The sequence below is a fragment of the Pempheris klunzingeri genome, chromosome 12 (genome assembly GCF_042242105.1).
Source record: "Pempheris klunzingeri isolate RE-2024b chromosome 12, fPemKlu1.hap1, whole genome shotgun sequence".
Classification (NCBI taxonomy): Eukaryota; Metazoa; Chordata; class Actinopteri; order Acropomatiformes; family Pempheridae; genus Pempheris; species Pempheris klunzingeri.
The window spans coordinates 11,029,747-11,053,259 of record NC_092023.1 but is presented as its reverse complement, the minus strand read 5'-3'; the positions used below and the strand labels follow the sequence as shown (position 1 = coordinate 11,053,259).

Sequence of the window (23,513 nt, the reverse complement as noted above, 5' to 3'; positions counted from 1 at the left end):
TTTACATATCAGCAAACCATGCTCACGTTGTTTCAGTCAGGCCTTTTTCCATCGTGCTCTGAGCAACTGAGATCTGATTTCATACTGCACACAGTGCAGGTTGTTTTCAGCACAACTACAGAGCACTGTAAGTTGTCGTCTCCTGCAGCTCTTCATCTTACAGTGGCTGCTCCCTATTGTTCCATCACTCCCTGCAATATTTAAAACTGTCAAAAATGACCATGTCTTGTTTTGTAGACACAGTTTTGACGACCATCTGCAGTCAGAACTCCAATCAGTAATTAATATATTTGGTTTCCTGTAGCTTTGTGACAGTAAAACTGTGGCTGCTATTTAGAGACATTAAACACACAGTTCCTTTGGAAAATATCCATTTCCTTCATTTCTAACACTAATTAGAAGTATCTAACTGGGGATATTTTTCCTCATTAGCCTAACAGCATTGTACTGCCAGAGCTTATACATGCCACACAACTAAACAACACAAACTACACTGCATAGAAAAATGCAGTTCCATTAAACCGGCACCATATATTGAAGCCACTCTTAGATTCTTCATTCAGAAATGAACAGCTGTGATCAACAACTCAAGTGGGGCTACCAATCATTTCCTCATGCACAGTAAGGTTAACCTAGCCAAGTGAGAGCAAGTGAGATTGAATTGCCTGCATATTAAGAGGCAATCTCATCTGCTGCATTAAACTCAGTATTCACCAGGGTCCCATACGCTCTGAATGTATACTGCAGGGACATTCAGAGATGGATTGAATAAAGAGCCAAATCCTGCTTTCAAATGGCACTTGTGAAGTTGTGTTTTTGACTTGGGGAAATCCAGCACACGTTATGTTCTACATTCGAGTGCTTTACGTTGTGGGAACAGTTTTTCTGTGAGACAGAGAAGAAAAATGGACGTTGTCTTCCGTTTTCAAAAATGATAAATGATTTTGTGCTTATCGCATTTGAACATCACACCCAGGAATGAAAATACAATAGATGACCAAAAATGAACAAAACAAAACACACACACACACAGTGCCCGAAATTGGAGCTAAAAGAAAACTTCCATCTTCTATGTCCTGAACACCACATCAGTTGGTTGTTCAAATACTAAACTGTTCTCATGAACCCCGTAAGCTCTTTGCTTAACCAAATCTCCGTTCCTCTAGCCAGAAAATGGATTTACTCATAGAGGGGTTCTTTAGAAAAGCTGAAGTTTTTTTTCTGTCCTTGCTCTTTTACTTAGAGAAATAATTTCACATTTGGGGAAATACGCTTATTCACTTTCTTGCTGTGAATTTGAGAAGTTGAGCAAGAACAGTAAATTAGATTGGTCAATGTATCGGCAAGATGGAGCTTTTGTATGCAGAAATGCCAAATGAGATTTGAAATTGACAGTATTTAGTATATACCCTGGTCACGGTTCTTCAAGTTCAACAACAAACAAATCTAAATGATCCATATTAAGATTGTATATGTTGTGTGTTCATGTAAAATAACTATTGGCCCTTTATAATGAAAAGATTGATACCACTTACATGTCTGTGCACTAAATATGAAGCTACGACCAGCATCCTGTTAGCTTAGCTTAGCACAGAGACCGCAAACAGAAGGAAACAGTGACTTCCTGGTCTCTTGTCGTCTCCCTGAGGTTGCCAATTTGTGGTTGTGGTTCTTTGGTTTTTGTATGGATGAAATAGACGACATGGGCTGTAACGTGGTGATTAGTTAACTTTAGAGGTCCTGGTCGGTACTTTAGGAAAGAGCTAGGCCGACTCCAGCCTCAAATTTTTCATACAGACATGAGAATGTTATAAATCTTCTCACCCAACTCTCGGTAAAAAAAAAAAAGCAAATTAAGCGCATTTCCCCAAAAATTTAAAAGGAAATCAAAAATTGTACTGACAAGTACACTCTTAGCACTGGCTACAACATGAAGTAACAATAATGTACAATCCCAATTCAAGGTTCACCTACTAGCTGCTTTAATTTCATCCACAGCACTTTTAGGATTTCTCAGTTTGATTTATAAGCCCGTTTTGAAGGCAGTGAGATATGGTGAAAAAGTTCAGGAAAAATCAGGTTAGTGAACCTGGAGTTGGGATTATCGATAATTTCATTAGCATTTAACCACTACAGTTTCCATAGGGCTCATGGGAGATGAATGCTAACAAAATATAACAAAAACTATCCAAGAACATAAAAATATGGGAATTTAGTTTTTTTTTGTTTTGTTTTTTTCCACCGTTATTTTACAACATAGGCTAATTTGGATTTGGTTTTTAAGAGACAAGAAAACTGGAAACACAAACACTTAAAACACAGCTGTCCATAACATAAAAGCATTCCCTCTGAGTCGTAGTAATAGCATCTTTTACAGTGACATTTACAAAGCTGACACACTTTGAAACATTGAAAACCTTCCTCACACAAACTGTTAATATAACTGAAGATGATTTTGATTTGCTTTTATATTATGATTGTTTACCTAAAGAGACTAAATTGACTTTGAGAAGAGACATTACGACATCATTTGCTCGTGTGCTGTCAAATACTGATATTTTTGACCATTCAAGACGAAGTGATGGTTATTATGGTGGTGTTTTAGTCATAAGAACTTTAAATTCTCTTGTAGATCGTCTTTCGAAAGATCAGCGATGTCAAACGAGAGGAAGAAGAGCGCCAGAGACGCAAAAATGAGGCCCCTCTGAACTTGCCGCCGGATCACCCGGTACGAAAACTCTTCCAGCGCTTTCGACAGCAGAAGGAAGCCCGCTTGGTGCCCGACAAACCAGACCTAAATGAGCGTGATATTGAGAAAGGCCCAGTGTACGTGGACGTCCCGTTAGCTAATACAGCCATTACAACTACCAGCATCGTCACCGTAACAGAAAGCCCAGCAACACCGTCATCTTCCACGCCTTCATCTTCAACACCCACCAATTGTACTCCTTCAGACAAGTTGAAGCTGCAGGTGCCATCTTCCATTTCTTTGGTGGGAGGCCGGCCTGCTGAGCCGCTCAAAGTCAAAGGCTGGGGTCGCTTCAAGGAGTCCATGGCCAAAGCCGACAACTGGAACAAAGTGTCTAAAGCTGAATCCATGGAGACTCTACCTGAACGGACCAAGGTGCACGAATCACAGATGTCTCTAAAGAAGACAGACTCATGCGACAGCGGTATCACCAAAAGTGACCTGCGGCTGGACAAAGTGGGTGACTTCCGCACGACGCCCCAGGACCGAAGTCCTGTCCAGCCACCGGACAGCCGGCACGTCTTCTACCCCATCCCAGAGCAAACGCTTCAGGCCTCACTGCAGGAGCTCAAACTGGAGCTGAAGGACGACCTCAAGAACCTGAATGTTCGAATTTCCGGCCTCGAGGCGCAACTCATAGAAGCACTTCAGCTCCTCAAAGCAAGGAATTCGAGTACTGGCTCTCCGCAGCCTCTTTTTGACATTTCTAGACCTGCTTCACCAGAAGTGGACAAAGAGGACATCTTCTCATGAAGGATGATAGATTCAACAGGCAACAGTTAACGATGAACTCAGCTGGAATCCAGTAAAATCCAGATTACTCGGATAGCTGAGGCTGCACTGGGCGCACCATTTAGATTAGGCAACAGTGTGGTCTTTAAGTCACACCGGCCTTTATCATACGAGTGCACCTCTTGGTTAAGAGGGGAAGGCGAGGTCGTAGCCCAGATTTTGGTGTCATAACACTGAACACTCAGAGGTTACATAAAAACTGACAGCTCTACGTTTGTACATAAGTTTGATTTATTTTCCATTCCACTGTAATGGAAAAATAGTAAGAGCGGTATGATTTTAGTCCAAAGTCTGTATACTGCTTCAGATTTTGAGAAGAACACAGTTGTATCTCTGTCGGGACGCTCCAGCAGAAACAGCATGACCCACTGGTTTGTTATTAAATCATTTGTATGAGATTCTTTGCATGTCACATAAAATAGACGTGCCTCACATTGCAGATGGTGCATATTTGATTAATTGAGGCCACACAGCAAGTCGTTTGCATTATTTCACCACGACAATCTTTGCAGACGTTGAAACACTCTCAGAGTAATTTCCTCAAGCAATTGATGAAGTCTTTTAATATATCAACTGCCGGGATCATTATGAATTATACAACAGATAACTCTGGCCAAGCAATCTGATTTTCAAAGACATCTTTCAGCAGAACTTTTAATTTCAATAAACCATATATAGATGGGCTTGATGACAAATGGAATGCAATTCTAACTAATGTGGCTGCAGTGAGCAAGTTATCCATCTATCCTGATAGCCAGTATTTGTGAATCTCATATATGAACACCACAACCACATAGTTACATACATATTGTATGAGAGCCAGGCACTTGCATAATTAGGTAGTGCAGGTGGAGCTGAGAGTGGCTGTGCCCCTTATTTTAAGAAATGTCAATAACATAGTAAGGAATGTCATGTTGCACAATATTTCTAAAATAATATTTATTCATGTAAAATAAGAACTTCAAAGTGCAGGACTGCTCATGTAAACAAACCTAGATAAAGTCACTGGAACCTGTTTTAGCAATGTTTGCCCTCAATAGCCACATTTTTGCATTTGTTACACGAGCTAGCATGCATGATTTAATGTGTCTGTCTTCACATTCACTTGAGAAAAAATAATATCCCATAACGATGCAACACACAAGTTTTTTATTAATTCATAATGGGCAAAGATCCAAGTGTTTGCTTTGCAGCCAACCTCTTTCAGGACTCTGATGGCTTTGTTCGGCTCTGGCCATTATATATAGAGGCGATGTCAGCTTGTTTTCTCTTCACTTCACTTCTCTAAATGCACCTTTACTGAGAGATGGCCATTGGATGGTAATAGAAAAATGGAAAAACAAGCATTCCTAAGATTTAAACAATTTCATGCAGCTGTGTAACATCAATCGCACAAATGTATGACACACAAAAACATTTTAGAATTTCTTGTATTTTTATTTTAGTTAATTAAGTTTATAAATGTTAAATAAAATCTTCCTTCTAATGAACTGACACACACCAGACCTGGACAGAGTAATCCAAATTAGATCAAATAAATGTCCAGCAGGAAGTAGACAGTAAGTGACTTTCTCTTTATATTGTAACTTTGTTTTACTTTTTAACACTTCAATTGTAGAGCTACAAACTAACTCAATGACAAAATTAATGTTTTAAAAAACCAATCTAAAAATAGATTTAGATTAGGCTTGTTTCAGACCATAAATTAACTCCACAGAAATTAAATATGTCCTCCTTTCCCCATGGCTAAGCCGTTCCCAAATTATAAAAACTCTCTTGGAAACAAAACAGATCAGACATCAGAAGAAATGTGTTTTAGAGCATTTTTGTGGAAATCATTAATTCATTCATATTATAACATACTCATCATTATGTCCACAGAAAAAAAATGCATCAAACATCAAGAAAAGCGAAGTTATGAGTTCTGGTATCAAGCAATAATTATTCATATTTAGCTGTTACAGTAGAATTTTGTGCTACAATATCGTCGGTAGGGTTGCAGAAAATCTAATAATATTCAGTAAACAACTCATTTTTGAAACAATCAAACTGTTTTTGCAGTTTTCTAGATTTCTAAGTTTGTTCAAATTGCTTATAATGATAATAATAAATTGATTGCAGTCAGTAGTAATACTGTATTATATCGCTGATATTAATAGTCACACTTATATTTCTAAAACAAATATTTGTTTTTAACTGTAGACCAGAACTCAACAGTGTTTTGGGTTTTCACAGTGCTTTGAGCTTGACTGGTCTGCTTGAATGTATCTTTAATACACAGTAAAAGTATTCTCCTACATGGCAAGAAATAACCATTATTCTATATTATTTATTATTCATATGGATAATTTATGTTCCCTGCATGCTTTCTCTCTTATCAAGACAAGCTGAGATGGACACAGCTGAGAGGGAAAAAAAAAGACACTGAGGTTTTTCTCTAACACATTCTGTTGCTCCATTTCCATCAAAAATTCAGCTTACTAAAAATAAACAGGCATGCCATCACAGAAGTGGGATCTCATTTGGTTGCAAGGCAGTGTTTGTGGGTCTTTATGGGTCTGTTTTCAAAAGCACTTAAATCATCTTGCTATGATTTCTCTATCGCACTGAATTCATATAGCTGCAGCTCACACACGAGTAAGAAGTTCAGAAATTGAAAGGAGGCAGAGAGAGGCAGTGTCGCTGAGAAATGTAGCCACTCTGGTGAAACTTAGGATCGAAGAATTATATAATGGCAGACGGCGTCTTTCTCTAAGCAACAGAATCGACCTTCAGATTCTTTGACATGTTTAAATCTACAGAGCTATTTGGTAAAAGGTTGTTACATGATTAATACACCGTCACTTCACTTCTCCGTAGCTTAGACTGAGTTCAGTGCACACAGTGACTTAAAACTGATGTCTGACATATTTCATTTCATTAACCTACAACTGCGCTGAAACTTCTTTCCTATTCAGATTAATAATCAGTGACAGCGTCACGGTGATAAATGTCAAAATCTGTTCTTGTAAGTGATACATTTTTGCGTTTCATACGAGGTTCCTCAAAGGACTTGGTTGAGATTACTTTTAATTACTGTCACCATGGTTTGGATTTACTAAGAGCAACATAATTGGGTGCTGACTGTTATTACGCATGTGATTCAACCATACTGAACCCACATGGAAAATATTTATTTAATAGGTTTTACATTGTGAAAAGTGTAAATTGTTCTCTTTGAAGTTTCCTATCATGGATTATTTTCATTTTAGCCACAATAAACGGCACTTCACGCCACCAATGACACAGATGAATGACAGAATTGGTAACATTTGTAAAGTATATTTATAATTTTATTTTTAAAGGCCATAACCTATAAATCTTGTAAGCTTGGTCTTTTTTGTTGGAGGTATTCTTACTATGTATACTTATTATGTGACTGGTCATATTTACACTCTAAGTTCAGCTGAAAATCAGATTTTATTTGTTGAACGCAGCTCAACAACAAAGATATGGCAAATGGAGGACACCTTCACCCATTCCTATCTAAAGAGGTGGAGTGTTTTTACCAAAATGGGACGTAGCTGCACTCTAAAATTTAGAGACAACATCCCTGAAAGCAATATGTAGTTCTGTGCTGCAACATTCTTCAAAAGCTATGAAAGACTTAAGCTATCAAGTTACAAGGACATTAACAGTACAGCACTACCGCTTCATTACATTTACCCTAATATTATTAAAGTCATTACCTTTGATCGCTACTGAGAAGCATGCAACACTGTGCCTTCATAATATTGCCCCATACTCCTTTTCCAGGCCTGTAGTGAGAAAAGAAGTGTTAAATATCCAAATTACTGTCGCTCCTTTGAAACAATTTGAACACAGAACTATTTTTGTGGTCAGCTCCAGAAAGCTGCCTAGTTATAAATCCTACACACATATATGCACAAATATATATTGCAATGTTTAGATTCTTAAGAAAGAGAAAAGTTTGAAATTTGGTGTATGGTTTATGTAATATGCACATGCCTTTATGTTCACGTCATGTGATGAGAAATGTAATTATTTCAAGCACAATGGGAGCTCTTTGTTATGAACTGTGACATACTGTACTATTCATAATAAATATTTTATACAAACTGTACCCTGTCTTTTCTCTTTTAGGAATACTTGGCACTGAGTAGCATCCATTCTGTGTTTTTTAGCTCCCCTGCCAGCGTTAAGAGCACTTCACCAAGAAAGTGTAACTCAGCAGGTGTATTCTCCTGCTGATCTTCTTATGTCAGATAAACCTCACAGTTTTGTGCTCATTTAAGAGGATTCCTCACAGACTCCCGCTCACATTGATCCTACTTAAAGATGATGATAATCCCGTGAACAGAAATCAACTAATGGAAACACACGAGGCTCACAGGACAGACTCCAGATTACACAGGACTTTTATTATTTACTGACAAAGTAGCTTTAACTGTAAGGAGATGTAGATACAAGTGAAGGTAAGATAGTATGCTGACAGAAAAAACTAGTGGCAACGTGACAGGTTACTGTTAATGAGTCTAAGTGATGGCACCTCTGACTTAAAATTCAGAAATTCTTCGTTTGCTTTTCTTACTGTGTTCTGTGAATAGTAAGAGGGTCAGATGGTTTCTGCCACATCACACTTTCTAAGCTCTAAAGACAAAAAGGCACAGATAAGCTAAAAAACTGGTGACGAACACCGTCAAGATGAGTAACTTATCACCAAGAACTGTTTATACTTTCAGTGCGAAACAGAGCTACGGCTCAGTGGTCAAACTGATTATTTCTGTTATTGATTAATCTGTCGATTATTTTCTTGATTAATTGATTGTTTGGTATAGAAAATGTCTGTGCAAATTTCGTTCTAATTTTTCCAAGGTGAGTGGATCCTATAGATATTCAGTCTACAATAATATTATAACCAGAACCAGAAAAAGTTCAGCACTTCTGCTTAAAGAAATGTATAGATTAGCTCCTGGTTAGTTCCTGATTAATTTTCTGTCAATTGACAGATGGTTAATTGACTGTCTATTGCAGCTCTAACCCAGATAATTGTCCAACAAATCCACCATTTACTCCTGTTTGAGTAATTTGCTAAAAACTACAGTGCCCAGCTGTTTTAGGAAATTACTTAATTTTACTATATGTTTTTGACCCACTTTTAAAGATGTAAAGATGCCACAGACAGGGTAAGAAAGTTGGAAGGTATTGAGAAATGTGACAAACGCATTGTTGGTTTTGGTCTTTTCGCAGGATTTGCTTTTACACCAGCTTCATTCTTTCAACACACTGGTTCAAAACTGTCTGTATAAAGATATGCCGTCAACTTTGAAAAGTTGACGAGTTGTGGAAGAGTTTCATGAGTTGATTTATGATAGCCTGACGGGTTAACTCTTTCAACAATCCCAAAAACAGTCATGCATCTACATTGTCCTAACTTGTACGTATCAGAACCCTACACAGTGTTTAATCAGGACGTAAATACAAATGACTGACTGCATCACGTACAGTATGGTTATCCATTATAACATGGATGGATATTCATAATCATGAAACTTGAAATAAAAGGCTTTAATCCAAGCGTGGCCTGAGTCATTGTAACGTTGACATTTTGACACAAGGTGATATATAACAAAGTACAGCTGGCTTTTTTTTTCATTCTTGCTAAAAAAATAGCTTTCCTCAGCATTCCAGTGGATAAATGTCACCTACCATTGTTACTGTGCTGAATTAAAAGCTGCAGTCTAGTCCCCCCAAAGCTTTTGAGCATTACATCTAGTTATATTAGTGTCATTCTACTTCACCCAAATTACACCTGTGGAGGAAATAATGACATTGATCAGGGTCCTGCTGCTCTATTCAGAGCTCTGAGCCTATTGTCTACCTCTGAATGCACAACTGCTTTTGTGGCGAGCTAAAGGAGGCCTGTAAATATGAAATTAGCATTTCTCCAGCTTTCTGCACCACTGAGCAATACCTTATCAGAGACATATAACCAAGACACATTTAGGGTGATTCGGTGAAGCTTATAGGGTACGCTATCAGAGACTGTCCTGAATTTACAGCTTTAGGCTCATTCTATTAGAGCCTGTGCGCACTTTAATTTCGTACAAGTACAGGAAACTCTCCTTAGAAAGAATCACTGATCTGAGAAACACTGATCCTTTAAGTCTGAGCTCACAGACAGTGAAAACTGGCTGCTCAGCAGCACTTCAGCCAGGCTTGGACAGGTTCTGTGGCTACGAGCCAGGATCGCCACAGAGACTCTGGGTGGTGAGGACGCGACACTGGACTCAGCAGGCTGTTCTGGTTGTCCGGTAGCAGGAATTCTCACTCTGATACAAAGTCAAGGTGACTCATGGTGGGTGAGAAGTCCATTCAAGCCCGATCTGAGCAAAGCAGTAGAGGAAAGCCAGCATAGGTGGGGCCATGGTAGACCAGCCTGAAATTAAAAGAACAATGTCAGAGATAAGAATAATAGTTTAACCAACTCTCTCTGCTGCACTGTATTTTGTTACGCTTATTCTCCTTTTCTATTTATAGCTGCTTCTTAGAGGGTTGCGCAGGCAGGTAAAGACAGCTGTCTGCACCTCCTCCCCAACTGGCTTGCCTCCAGATTATCTCAGTAACCTGCACCTGCACCCACAATGCTTTTCAATGGTCTATTCTTTTCTATTCATGTCAAAATCTAATTCACATACACATGGACTGCTTTATGCACAGCTGTACTGTCAGTTTACCATCTGTGGAAAAGAGCGGTTACATGGGCTAAGTTTGCACAACACAGCACTTATGCAGGAAATTAGCATAATGGCACTGTTTGCATTTGTCTTTAAAAAGAGCCTGTATGATGTTGATGATGTGAATGCCAGCTAATAATTACTGTTAGTTTAATCACATTAGACAGAATTTAAATCATTTTCATGTGCACTTTTTGGAATATTATGCATTTCTGACATCTAAATGAATCATTCAAAGCCTTTTAGCTCGGAGCCCTGCGTGCACCATGAGCAAGCCTAGCCATGGTGCCAAGTGGTCCCAGCGTTTTGTCTTTGCAGGTATGTAAATTTCATTAACACCCTCAGTGTGAACTATATCCTACAACCAGTCATCCAGCTTTTGCTTTTACTGACTTCAAACTAACCAAGAGTGAAAAGCAGAACATAAAGGAAGCATAGCCAAATGCGAGGAACTTTTGGCCGCAACTGAGAAATGTGTCAGACCTACTTCCAATTTTGAAACGTACCAGAGCTGTTGCCATTTGAAAGAAAACTAATTTCGAAGCCCTGGCAAAGAGATGGAGTGGATGAATAACCTATTTGCTCCAGTTGCATGTTTCTATGGCTCTAATCAAACAGTGCCGTAATTACACCACTGTTTCTTTTGCCACTTGATTAACAGAGCGTTTCGAGTTCAGATGAGGTGAAGAGGTCACCCGCAGGGAGGCAACTCAAAAGTAAATATAAAGCTGATTAGTGATCAGACGGACTTTGCTTCTAAGGAAAGTTGAAGCTGACAACTTGTAGGTTTGACTCTTCCTTTTCTCCGAATACATTATCATTGGAGTGATAGAAACAAGGGACCGCTCGTGTGTGGGTCAGCAAATGCAGGCTTTTTATAGCCATGCTAGTGGCATTGCCCTAGAGATGCCAATGTCTGTCTGCTGCTGTCTTAACTTTAAAACATAGCCACTGAAATGAGATAGGAAGGTAAAGGTGTTTTCATTCGAGCTATTATCAGCGCTGTGTCTACTGGTATTTCACAATTGTAACACCTCCCTTTGTCATCTTACATGGGGGGCTATCAGGTGGCATGTGAAGATAACAGACAAACACATGTGCAACTCAAGGAGGCACTTCATACACCCTCAGTTAACATATACGACTACAGGCACAGTGCGATTAGGAATTTGGTTTTTATACCAGAGAGGTCAGAGTGCAATTACGCCACTGCCTGCGCCAGTAAAAATGCCACACAGGCTGATTTAAAAGTATTGATCTTCTGTTAATGGAGCAAACCACAACTCTCCCTCTGTGGTTTATTGTGCAGACACAAAGAATGGCTTCAAATATTTCTGGTGGATCCATAATAATTCGGTTTAAAGTTAAAAAAACACAAGCACTCAGTGAAAGCAACAAAATAATCAAAATTGTTCAGTTTAAAATTTTGAGGTAAACTTCAGGCACTTCCATGTCATGGATTCATTTTTCAATAGTCCGAATGAATCTACATAAAAGCAAACTGAGATTCTGAGTTTAGTTTCTTGTCCTTACTCTGAATAATTCACAGCAGAAATGGTATTTTCAAACACACTGTTCTTATTTTTAGGTTTCTCTTCATTTATTTAGAGGAATTCTACAGACTTGTGGGTGTGAAAGGGGTCAGGAGTGCTGGAAGATGTATGTTACACACAATTTGCTACGAGTCTGCCAGGCTTCCAACGTTTCTTTGCTGTCACAATAAAGCTTCGCTGGTGACAGGAATATGAATTTTGGCAGGCTGCTAAGGCTCGACTTTAAGAGGCCAAAGACTGTGACATAATTGGAAGAGAAACGTCTTAATCTGAAGACCCGATAAAGACAAGGGTGAAACAGAGAGTATGAGGTGAGCAACAGGTTGAAAGGTTTCTTTTTAATACAACACAGATTTACTGAGCAATTTAATCTGAAACAACTGGATTTGTACAAAAAGAGAGATACTGGGTGTAAGACTATAAAAATGATCCCTGGCAGAATCCCGTTTCACCTACTTGAGCAATTGTACTCATTTGCAGAGAATCTGAAACTCATAACAGCGGTACCTTTCATGTTGATCGTTCAGATTTTACACCTGGCTGCTTGAACTTTAACCCTGACGACACCAAATCAAACATTCAAATTGGTACCAATTTATCTTAACACAAAGAAAGCATATATGAGTTTCCAGAAATGTAATGCTAGTCTAATTTAAGGCTGCACACATCTTACACCCTGTGTAATGTAAAAGGGGTTGCTCGTAGTAACTAACCCACAGAGAATTATCACCCAGTCTTTCTCAGCTCTACAGAGCGATTTAGCATCTTTCGGCTCGCAACTTTATGGTTCTGATTCAGTCTCATGGTCTCATCATCATTTTTTTGCAGCTGCAGCTGTTTTCAGCATAAAAAGCTATGATATACAGACTGTACTCCACCAGCCGGATACCAAACGGCAGTCAGACCAAGGTAGCACCTGGCTAGGGAAACACATTGGAGTAATTAGATTTAAACTAAAGATCCAGATATTTCCCTTGGGAGTTGATGCATGGAAAGAGCTACAAGGTACACACACACAAGTTAAAGCCATGGACCATAATGACCTCCTGATCTAAAAGGACAATTGTGGACACAAACGATCCACAGACCTTCATACTGTAACCCAGTTTCTTTTTATATTCTGTTAACTCGATGTAAAGCATTTCACCGTATCGTGATCTGTCAGTTCTGCTTTTGTCAAAAAAAAACAATAAAAACAAAGTTTAAAGAAAAAGAAAGAGCTACAAGGAGAGTGACTACTGGAACTACATTCATTGGGAGGCCAGAAACACAACTTCAAATAAATGCTAATGTTGATCTGTGAACAGGAAAATGTATGCCACAGTAACACACAACACTACCAGCTTTATAAGTTAATGTCACTTTTGCGTTTTATAGAATGTTTCACTGTCCCTGCTCACCAAAAAAAGGCAATTAATGCTGCTTTAAAAATTAGTGAACAATGCACTATACTTCAGCATTAATTATAAGTTCTTGTTAATAAATCATATATCTTATATGATGACGTATCAGAACTGAGCTGAGCTTCCGGCACTGACTCTGTGCCCACCCCACGAGACTGCTTTTCATGCATAGGAAGGCTTTCGGAGGGCCTGCCATCTTGCTTGAGGTACCAAATGAGCCAAATAAAGACACAGAGCAAAACAGGGACTAGCGCAACCACAAAGCAGATGCCTCTCCATTAGGGAGAGTTTGCCCATGCAGATGTAGAAAATGCCCCAGTATAAGGAGAGCATCAAATCCACTGAAAATACTGCTGAATATACAGACTTACTGAACAGCGGCATTTTTAATCATTTTATTATATTTTATTTATGGTTTTATTTTCTGCCTATGTGAGCTGGCCTCTCTCTGACTGTTGCTTTAGATTTTAGTTGCTGTCACCACTGAAGGACAATGCAAAATTTTCCAATAATGCAACTCAACAATCAAATAACAGGCTGCATGAGTGATATTCCAAAATGGAAATGAATTTCAAACAGTAAAACAATCTTGCAAAAGTAAAGGCACGCACACATCCTGCTGTGGAGGGCAATTTACCTTGAATGAAGACGCGCTTCCAGAAGATTCTGCCGACATGTATCCCCCCAAGGAACACAAGATTAGAGAGGATGAGCATGGCAGTGGAGAAGGCAGAGAGAAGGGCAATGCAACGCCTCTCCATTGCCTCAGAGAAATTCCGCTCCTGGGAAATCAGTAAATGAATAAGTAAATTGCAAGAGAACCACAAATCTGAGAAACAAAGAACAGCCAAGCACCTTCCACTAATGAACTGTGAGACCATAAACTAGGAGGATTACACAGTATGCCATCAGATTTTATTGCTATTTAGAGAGCATGAACCTCTCTCCCAAAGCTACAGGCCCAAAGAAGCAAGAATAGCCTGAACATCTCTATTGTTAATGTGTTGCAAACAGACTTTTACTCACACTGATGTTGGCTGTTAACTGTACATATTAATTAGATGTGACACAATCCAACTAGTTTGTCTCCTGTCTGTACTTACTGTAGTAGCTCCAGGCATTATCGCTTATTAAGTCAGATTACATGACCCCTTTATTTCTGGCTACAGGAAGAGATTTCATGATGTCCACACATCTTTACTGAACATCCATTATATTGGAATTGGAATTATATCTATATACAATATTAATTTCTTATAACATAATGCCTTTGCACTGTCTGAGGTAAATGCTTGGATATCAAACTTACAATAATGGAGTGAATGAAGGATGATGCAAAAACAGACTTCAGTCCATTTTCCACCAGAACTCCGGCCCAATTCATCAGGGCCCAGTATTGTAAGTAGTCATGGCCACCGTGCCAGAGGCAAACGAATCCAAACGCAAGGCCAGTGGATAACATTTTGTAAAGATGACCATGTCGTGCACCTCCTAATGGCACATAGATGTATCTGGAACATGAGTACAAGACAAGAAAAATGCATCTTCTAAGAAACGCCAAGAAAACAGTAGATAAATGGTGATAACAACAGACAGATAGTAAAGGGATGTAAAACAAAGGGGGTTAAAAACTGTACCACAAAGCACCAATGACCTGCTCCGCCTGTCAAATGATCCCATGATGTTCATTGATTTTTAATCAAATAAACAACTCTCACTGCAAAAATAGATGCACTCCAGGGAATATCAATCCCTCCAAGTTGTTAATAATGCTGCAACTGGGTTAATGATACCAAAGTGTTTTTTTATGATACCAAACAAACTCTTGACACACATTTAACCTACTTTCTCCATCAAATTGATTGTTCTTCACCACTTGAGCTGGCTCCGTCTTCATGTTTTGGTTGGGTATGGACTGATCTCCTCAACAACTTGGTTAATAAATTGAGGACACGCAGACTGCAATGTTTTTCATGATGTTATTTCTCAAACAGAACAGAAAATATCTGGCACAAAACTCATGCCTGTAATTTCACTACGTTTAAATGAGATTTAACCACACCTGGTAAGAAGTAGCAGTCACATCATGTGATCGCTCACATGATGTAAATAATATCCCACCAATCAGTAACGAATGTGGTTCATGTGGTGAAGAAAAATGGTCACAGATATTGTGAGAAAGCTGGTCTGTCCCAGAGGTACTGAGGGTCTCAACATGCTACATCACTCCAACACACTTACAGTAGAAACAAACATCACGTTCTGTCTAGTGTAGCTGGGAACTAATTATCTCAGCCACCCTGTGGCAAATCAATGTTCCTGAAAGATGAGCCAGCATTTTCTAAGCCTTAAATAGAGTGGCCAGCTTGCCCATATTGGAGGATGAAAGTAGGTGCAGAAACAGATGGAGAGGAACCAGAGTGCTGGAGCAAGAGCAAGCTGAATACCTGAACATACTGAGTACCTATCCATGTCTTTAAATTATTTAGATGAAGACGGATTCTCAGCAGATGTTAATCAAAATATGATAATTTTGATATATACATCACAACCTGAATAATCAGCGTGTTAAGTAACACCTGACTACAGCAAGCAGATGGCGCAAGATACATACATACAGGCTTTAAAGTTTCACAGTAGGAATTAGAGACTTTGGCACCTATTACTGCTGGCTATAGAGACATAGTGTGCTTGACCTTTCTTACTTAAAGTGCAATCAGAAGTTAAATACTGACAACCCACACCCCCACTTATTTATTTACAACTATTATTCCATAGGATTTGAGATCAAACACTCCTTCTCATATGTAGCTGTAATAACTCATTCAAACAGCCAGTAAGAGCTCTTTCATTGACCAATAACTGTGTGGGAAACAGAACCTGAGATGTGGTGGCATACAGGCAGGGAAAGCGCAATTTAATGGCAAAGAATGAGCCACTTAGCTGCCCAGGGAGACGAGGTGTCAGTGAATCATGTAGAGCTCATCATTTAACACCTACACACTCATCTAGCGCTCTTCAGACAATTTCAGCAGAATTTCAAAACTGCATTAAAACCTCTTTAAAAGCACTTTCACACGAAGGAACGTCTGGGCATTGTGTCATGGGTATCATTTTGCATCTGCAGCAGGATAATTGCAAGTAATGCCATTAGCAGATTCTTTTTCCAATGGGCATGGATTAAAATGGAAACTTGGATTTGCAATTTAAATTGTGGGATCTTTAGTAAATCAGTTGCTGCCACTTTACCAGCCTGATATGGCATATTTAATTCAAAATCATCTTTAACATCTGAAATGCAGATGTACATGTATACTATCATACACAAAAAGAAAAAAAGACAGTCAACCCAAAAACGAATTAGCTAATTTCACAGAATATCACAGTGTGTTACCTGACAACCGTGTAACCGTAGTGTTGCCTTAATGTAGCAACCCACGTCTACCAAGCAGACCATAAACCCCCAATAGGCTGCACTCAGCCGAGTGTGCATCATTAAAACCCGACAAACTAATATTGTGCGTTGCCCAAAGTACAAGTGAGCAAACACATAATGCTCCCATCACATATGCACATATTAAACAAGGAGGCATTTCTCCAGGGTGCGAGAACAGCAGCACAACAGAAGAACTATTCACCAACAACATGCAAGCTCATAATCATGAGAAAGCCGGCATGCAAATGCGGCATCCTTTTCCATTATGACGAAAGATGCAGGCAGCTGGAGAATGGCACCTTTTTTAAGGCTGAACTGACAAGTTCAATGAACTCTTTGCAGCAAGTGTGCAATTATTTACAGATACAGTATTAAACACATATTAATCCAAATATAAGGCAATAAAACGATAGATAGATAGATAGATAGATAGATAGATAGATAGATAGATAGATAGATAGATAGATAGATAGATAGATAGATAGATATTTGATTTAGACATTTCACATTTTTTGTAAGCATTAACATCTGAATGTCTGTCCATCTCATGAAGTGTCTCTTACCTGATGAGCCATCGATACAGGCCCTCATCAAAGTGCCTGAGGGTGAACAAAAAAAAGGATATTTGAGTCACAAATTTACATAATAATATAGCACTGAGTGAGAAACACCTGAGCACTGGGCTTCATGTAAAGTGAGGTATGTGCAGTATGTATGATGCACGTGTGTTTGTGTGCTCTTTCTTTGTCATTGAGAGGCTTAGAAGTAGCTTTTCTTTGTTCTCTCCTTTTTTTTTTTTCATTTGCAGCCTATAAACTGAAGCTGTTTTGTCAATGATGTTGGTGGACAGCTTTATGCATTCCATCAATGTTGTCAACATCGGCCAGCTCAGCACAGCCAGGCCGGATTGGAGTGCATCGGCGTCAGCATATTGGTCGATCTAGAGGCAGAGCTTTTTTTTTTACTGCAAAACCAAACACACAGCCTTCCATCTCAACTTTATGTGCTCTACATTAAGAGGACGTTTTCTCTATAGTAATTACTTTCAGACAACAAAGTGATTTTGAAAATGCTGTGATACTCTGTAATACCTGGCAATTTTATAGTGTAACCACGAATCAGTAATCATTTACAGTGCTTTTTCTGCCAGATTTCAACATGGTTTTTATTACAGTATATTTTCATATATATTATTATGATGCTGTAGAACTATAATGTGTTTGTATATTATTCAGCCTACCCCCATTGATAAAAATAGGATAGACAAAATAATAGAAACACCTGTCAATTTAACACAATTTAACACAATACAGTTCAACAGCACTAATGCCTCTCTAATGCAAACAAAAATGTAACATTATAACATTCATGAAGGCAGGATTTATTGCAATACTATTGCATTAGACTATATTTAGTTTTAGCATATAAACTGGCAAATTTGTGTATATCAGAGCATGTAGCAGCCAGAGGTCTTTTTCTCATTGTCCAGAGGTGGTGTGCATCCTGGAGACAAAATGGCAAACACAAATGGAACTATAACACAGCATGATAACCGCTGCATTCACCTGAATGTCCTGAAATATTTTTCCAAGCAGTGGAAACTTTGTTGCATTTAGCCTATTTATGTTTGAAGCCTTGCTGATTGAAGTGCTTTATTCCTGTGTAACAAGCACTGCAGTGTGTGTCTTCATTAACTTGAGCAATTGTGACCCCTTCAGCATAAACCGGGCATCGTCTTTTCCTTTGCTTTGGAAAGTCTGTGAATTACGCTAAATAAATGGACCAGTCATCATGACATTTACTTTTGTAATGTCCACTCAGTGTGGAGGTAGGTGTAACAGCAATAACTCAACATGAGGTAAGTCAGTGTGTGTGTGTGTGTGTGTGTGTGTGTGTAAACAAACCATTTTAGCTTGAGTCTGGAAGAATGATATAATGCTCCCAGTGCAGAGGTGACCTATTGTTCTGATTGCCAGTAATGACAGATGATGATAAAATTCGCCATGCTCAGTCTGAATCTTATTGCCGAAGCACAGTGAGCACTTAAAGCACTTGACATTAAATGTACCTTATCCTCATGGGTACCAGGGGTGCTGGCTTTTCCAGTCACTGAAGTGTTAAAGACTGCTGCGAGATCAAAACAATACTGTATTTATGTCTGTGGTGTTAACCGGTGTTGCTCTTACCTCCACATCCCTGTGAAACTGTACATGATGCTGACGCAGCGAGGAAGCTTTGGGGGAACTAGTTTATCTAAAGTAGCCAGCATGGATGGAAGACCAAACAGTACCAGATATTTCACATAGAAGAACTGGACGAGGGCCAACGCCAGACCGCCTGTGACAAAGGGGACAAGGAGGTGTTCAAACTAGTATTTCTTATTTTAATGATTAAGACAAGTTCTACACTTTACAAAGAGAATTTTGTGTTCTTTAGGATAAAGGGTGTCGTATGCCGCTCTTTTCCAACAAGGAAAAAAAAAAAGGGAAGAAACGCCAGGAGGAGCGCCAGGGGAGTGATCAATAGATGTTGTTAGAACTTGGCAGACATCATTTGCTGTTAATATTAAAGAGATGCAAGTTAGTATTCAGCAAGTATTCAGTTTGTGTCAATAGACATTTCCATACCTAATTATAGCAACTAGCACATAGGACAACGGTTAGGAAGTAAATGGCTGACTGAATGCATGGATTAGCGATACAACTTCAAAATCCCAGAAATGCTTCGGTGTACAAAACTTATCAACATGAGTCTGAGCATGCAGAGTATCTATAGACAGTAATTAGGCATCCTGCAAAAACACAAAGGGGCTATTACAGGGAAGATAGCCTGTCTAATTATGCCTTGAATTTGTGGGGAAAAAAATGTAGAAGGAAATAAAATAATACTTAACAGACACCGATTCTGTCACTTTTGAAAATAAAAACAAACTCAAGCCATGGAATATAACAACTGGAGGCCAAAAAGTGAGTCGGTAATCAGCATATCTAATGGTGTTTTAGAGCCAACTAAATCCTGTGGGGGTGACATGTTTTTAAATCCTGCATCTCGGAAACATTAAAGCTGAAACTCAAACTTGTAACAGCATAAAGACTTACCCAAGGCCCAAGGAGGAAGAATTTCTAAATAGGTCTCATTAGACTGGATGGAGTGCATGTACATGACATGGATCATGTACTCTGCAATGCACCACCACAGTATGATGCGCCCCGATCTGAGCACCAAGTGACTAAAGGCAGATTTGTCCCTGTCACCCTCCTCAGCAGGCCTCCGCATCTGCAAGAGTAGAAAGTGAGCATGTTAGGAATGGCTGCTGGTTGAATCTTCACTCCCAAAAGAACAAATACCAGGTTATATTGAAATACTCCAAAGATGGCAAATGAACACAAGCATAAACAAAAAGGAGCAGAAGTGAGAGCCAGACAGCATCAGACCAAATTAACGGCAGCTATTTCTCCACGTATCTGGAAAATTCAAGTTACTTGCCTCTTGTAAGTAGCCCACCACTGATGTGTCTACTATGCTTTTTTTTAAAAATGACTTGAGATCACCTGTACTTAGGAGCAACAATCAGCCTCGGGCTCCTCCAGACAGAAAACAAGAGGCAATTTAAGATGAAATCGCAGTTTAATTCAGGAGTCGCATTTGCTGGCTCTCTTACCTGCTGAACGTAGTCTTTGTATGTGATAATGGGTCCATTGTAGAAAAAAGGATGGTAGAAGGTGTATGAAAACAACCAACAGAGCTGCACAACTCCACCGCGGTCTAGAGGGCACCAGCAATGCTCCAGGCTGAAGCTGATGAAGCGTAGCCCACAGACAGCAACACTGAAGAGTAGCAGATAGTACTCCTCCTCGGTCTCATACCACCCTCTCTGGGTAATGCAGAGGCAAGGCCAATTATTTTTAACACAATCCTGGGGAATCCTTAAATTAGTAGTGAAAATTTGACACTAAATTTAAACAATGCTTTTCAAAATCACGGCACGGCATCAAAATAAGAACAGCAGATTTGCAGATTTAGACTACTGCTTATAAAAATAAACCTGTCAGCACATAATAAGGAATATATGCTTTTTAATGAGGTCTGCTTAACTGCATTTGGGAACATCACTGCTTTCGAAGTCACGCATAAGCACAAGATTCATCTGTATGCAACTGCATGTGTGTCCTGGTGTGTCCATGGGTAGATTTTTAGAAGCACGCACAGGTCTGTCAGGTCTATTTCACTCACTCAATTCCAATTTAGAAGGGCGATAAAGAGGACGTCAGATGACCCTGAACTGAGAGAAAAACTAAGAGCCAGTGCCTATAATAACCAATCAATGTAGAAGTGAAAAGAATTAAGTTCCTAAAGTCATATTTACCCTGAATTTGAATTTTTTTTTAAATCTATAATTCATTGTGTTGATCATGGTGTGTTAAATAAAATAAAAGGCCGTTTAGTAAAATCTCACTTATTCTTTCATTTTCATTGCAGTAAATGCTTGACTGAGAATATGAGGACTGTCAGTTAACATGCCCCTCACTGGTAGCCGTTTTTTTTTTATGCTTGCAGGAAGACACTGAGCTTTTCCTATTTTCTAATCCTCAGGAAATACTGTGAAATAACCTGCCTAATACCAGTGCTTTTAATAAATTCACTCAGCTCTCATCTTGCGTTATGGGCATAGACTGATGGAGCTGAGGGGCCAAATAGCTGTGCGTCCCCTTAGTATCATGTGCCCTCTAGTGGTCTTTGCAAATATGACATTTAATGATAATCAAATGGGTGAAACAATTAATAAAATCTGATATCATCCACATGCTGGCCCTAGTTTACCCTAAATAATCATAGTTTTGTGGCTCTGTCCTTCCCTAGCAAACAATATTTAAACATATATTTAAAAGATTTAAATGTACATAGAAAAAACTATTCTTAAATCTTACTTACACATATCTTTTACTGTCTTAATGCAACATGGTATAATTCAGATGATTCAACCCACCTGGATGTCTTGAAGTGGTTGGATGTGAAGTGTGGAGAGCAGCAGCAGGTTACAGGCCCATGACAGAACGGGCTTTCGCAGTTGGGCCACTGAAAAGGACAGGCCCAGATGTACCAGCAGGACGCTCACACCATTTATCCCCAACACACTGCAGGCTGCTAACAGGCCATATACCGCGAGTGCTGGCACCCTGAGCTGTTGGAGAGACATTGAGAAAAAGTATTGATTGAAAGATCTCCCACCTCATAGGAATATTCCACTTTGCAGCACTGTAGCAGCTGCTTCCTACCTCGGAGTAAAAGGTGCTGGCCAATCTAGATAACACGCCATGACCAATCAGAGTCCACAGTAAAGACTTCTTAGCCCATTCAGTCCAGAAAGTCCACTCAAAGTCTGATGGGTCCTGACAAAAACAACCAATAACATTATAGATCTTTAACACACACCTAAAGCCTGACGAAAAAAGACCCTTTGAATGTTCAAAATGTTTTAAGTGCCCTAATTAAAACAAATTGTGTTTTCAGCGAGATGCACCATTAGATTAGCTCATCTCTGGCTTTTTAATCAGCTATTTCAACAATGAACTTACCCTTTTAAAACCATTAAGAAGGCCTTTCTCCAGCTGGAATTCCCTCTGTAATCCGCCTTCATGCTCTGAGGTGCAAATCAAGAAACAACATCTTTTTTTTTCTTTACCTTTTCTTCTGAATGCATTTAACCAACATAGTGATATCTGTCTTACCTTTGGAGAACCTGTGCAGCTGGTAGAAAGAGTACAGATGAGAGCCAAAGGACAGCACCCAGTAGGCAAGGATCTCTGTCCATGGCAGGGGTGCCAACCGGGCCTTTGGTTTGGATGTCATGGGGCAAAATCTCTGTGCTAAAGTGCACCTGAAACAGAGTGAGTCAATGGAGTTAAGCTACCTAAAGTAATGCTGTAATAATGTATTACATAAATATGAAACTGAATGTGTCTGTTTGCAATAAAAAGCAGGCTGTTAGAGAATGCAAAATATGTTTGTATGACCATGTTTTATAGCACCATCATCTTTGGATATTATGAAAATACAGATGAACACCAATTGTGGTAGTGTTACACTGATTTTTATGGGATTCTGTAACAATTTGACTCTTCTTTCGCAAATATTATGGATTTAAAACGTACTTTCACATGTAACAAACAGTTAAATGGTGCGCTGCAGGTTTCCAGAAGCAGCAAATAGGAAAGGAAACCTTTCTAAGTTCAATATTTTGTAGTATTTTCATCGTACCGACTCTAGGAAGCTTCGTGAGTTTATATCAAATCGTTAGCAACCAGCTATCGCCGTCGTTGCTAGGTAACACTGCGCCCAGAGGTTGCTATGTATGACGTAGATCAAACGGGCAAAAGTAAAGTGGGTTAGCTACAGTCTGCAGCGAGCAAACTAGCTAACGTTATGTAACCTCGTCTTGACATTCAAGTTTGAGATTTTGGCGAGGCCAGTGACGCCAAATCGGCGACGGGGTACAAGTTTTCGCGCTGATTTGGCCATTTCTTTAATTCCCACATTGTTTGGTTACCTGAAAACTTCCGTAAGATATCCTGTTCGAGTCGCAGTTAGCTAACGTTAGCGAAGCTAGCTAATCATTTGAACAAATCGCAGCGGTAAATTACCCAATAATACAGGACTGGTGTCCAATGCGTTGCTGTAAAGTGCACACTGCACTGTCTGATAACGCTTGGACAGCAGGGACATAACGCTACTTCATCCAACATTCAAAGGTAATGAAAGTTTCTTCTTTTTCCTTGTTTATTCTCACGATGACTGGCATTTCAAAACATGATCGCCCCCAAATGTGCGGGAGTGGCACATCAA

General features: G+C 39.3%; 2 protein-coding genes across 2 annotated transcripts in view; one reads left to right on the top strand and one right to left on the bottom strand.

The window, feature by feature from the left end:
• The window catches only part of kcnh1a (potassium voltage-gated channel, subfamily H (eag-related), member 1a), a 36,520-nt gene extending 33,018 nt beyond the window's left edge, over positions 1–3,502 (top strand). The window contains exon 13 of the mRNA XM_070840789.1: positions 2,633–3,502. Coding sequence (XP_070696890.1) covers positions 2,633–3,502 — 870 coding nt within the window. The remainder of the gene's footprint in view (positions 1–2,632) is intronic.
• A 5,635-nt stretch (positions 3,503–9,137) lies between these two features.
• On the bottom strand, positions 9,138–23,393 carry hhat (hedgehog acyltransferase). Its single transcript, XM_070841285.1, has 12 exons — positions 23,312–23,393; positions 22,400–22,548; positions 22,247–22,311; positions 21,947–22,060; positions 21,658–21,852; positions 20,332–20,544; positions 19,769–19,946; positions 18,857–19,007; positions 17,234–17,269; positions 14,544–14,745; positions 13,872–14,016; positions 9,138–9,980 (listed from the first exon to the last, which is right to left on the bottom strand). Exons 2-12 carry the CDS (start codon positions 22,518–22,520, stop codon positions 9,895–9,897), a joined length of 1,506 nt encoding a protein of 501 aa, XP_070697386.1. The 5' UTR covers positions 22,521–22,548; positions 23,312–23,393; the 3' UTR covers positions 9,138–9,894.
• Between the last annotated feature and the right edge of the window lie 120 nt (positions 23,394–23,513).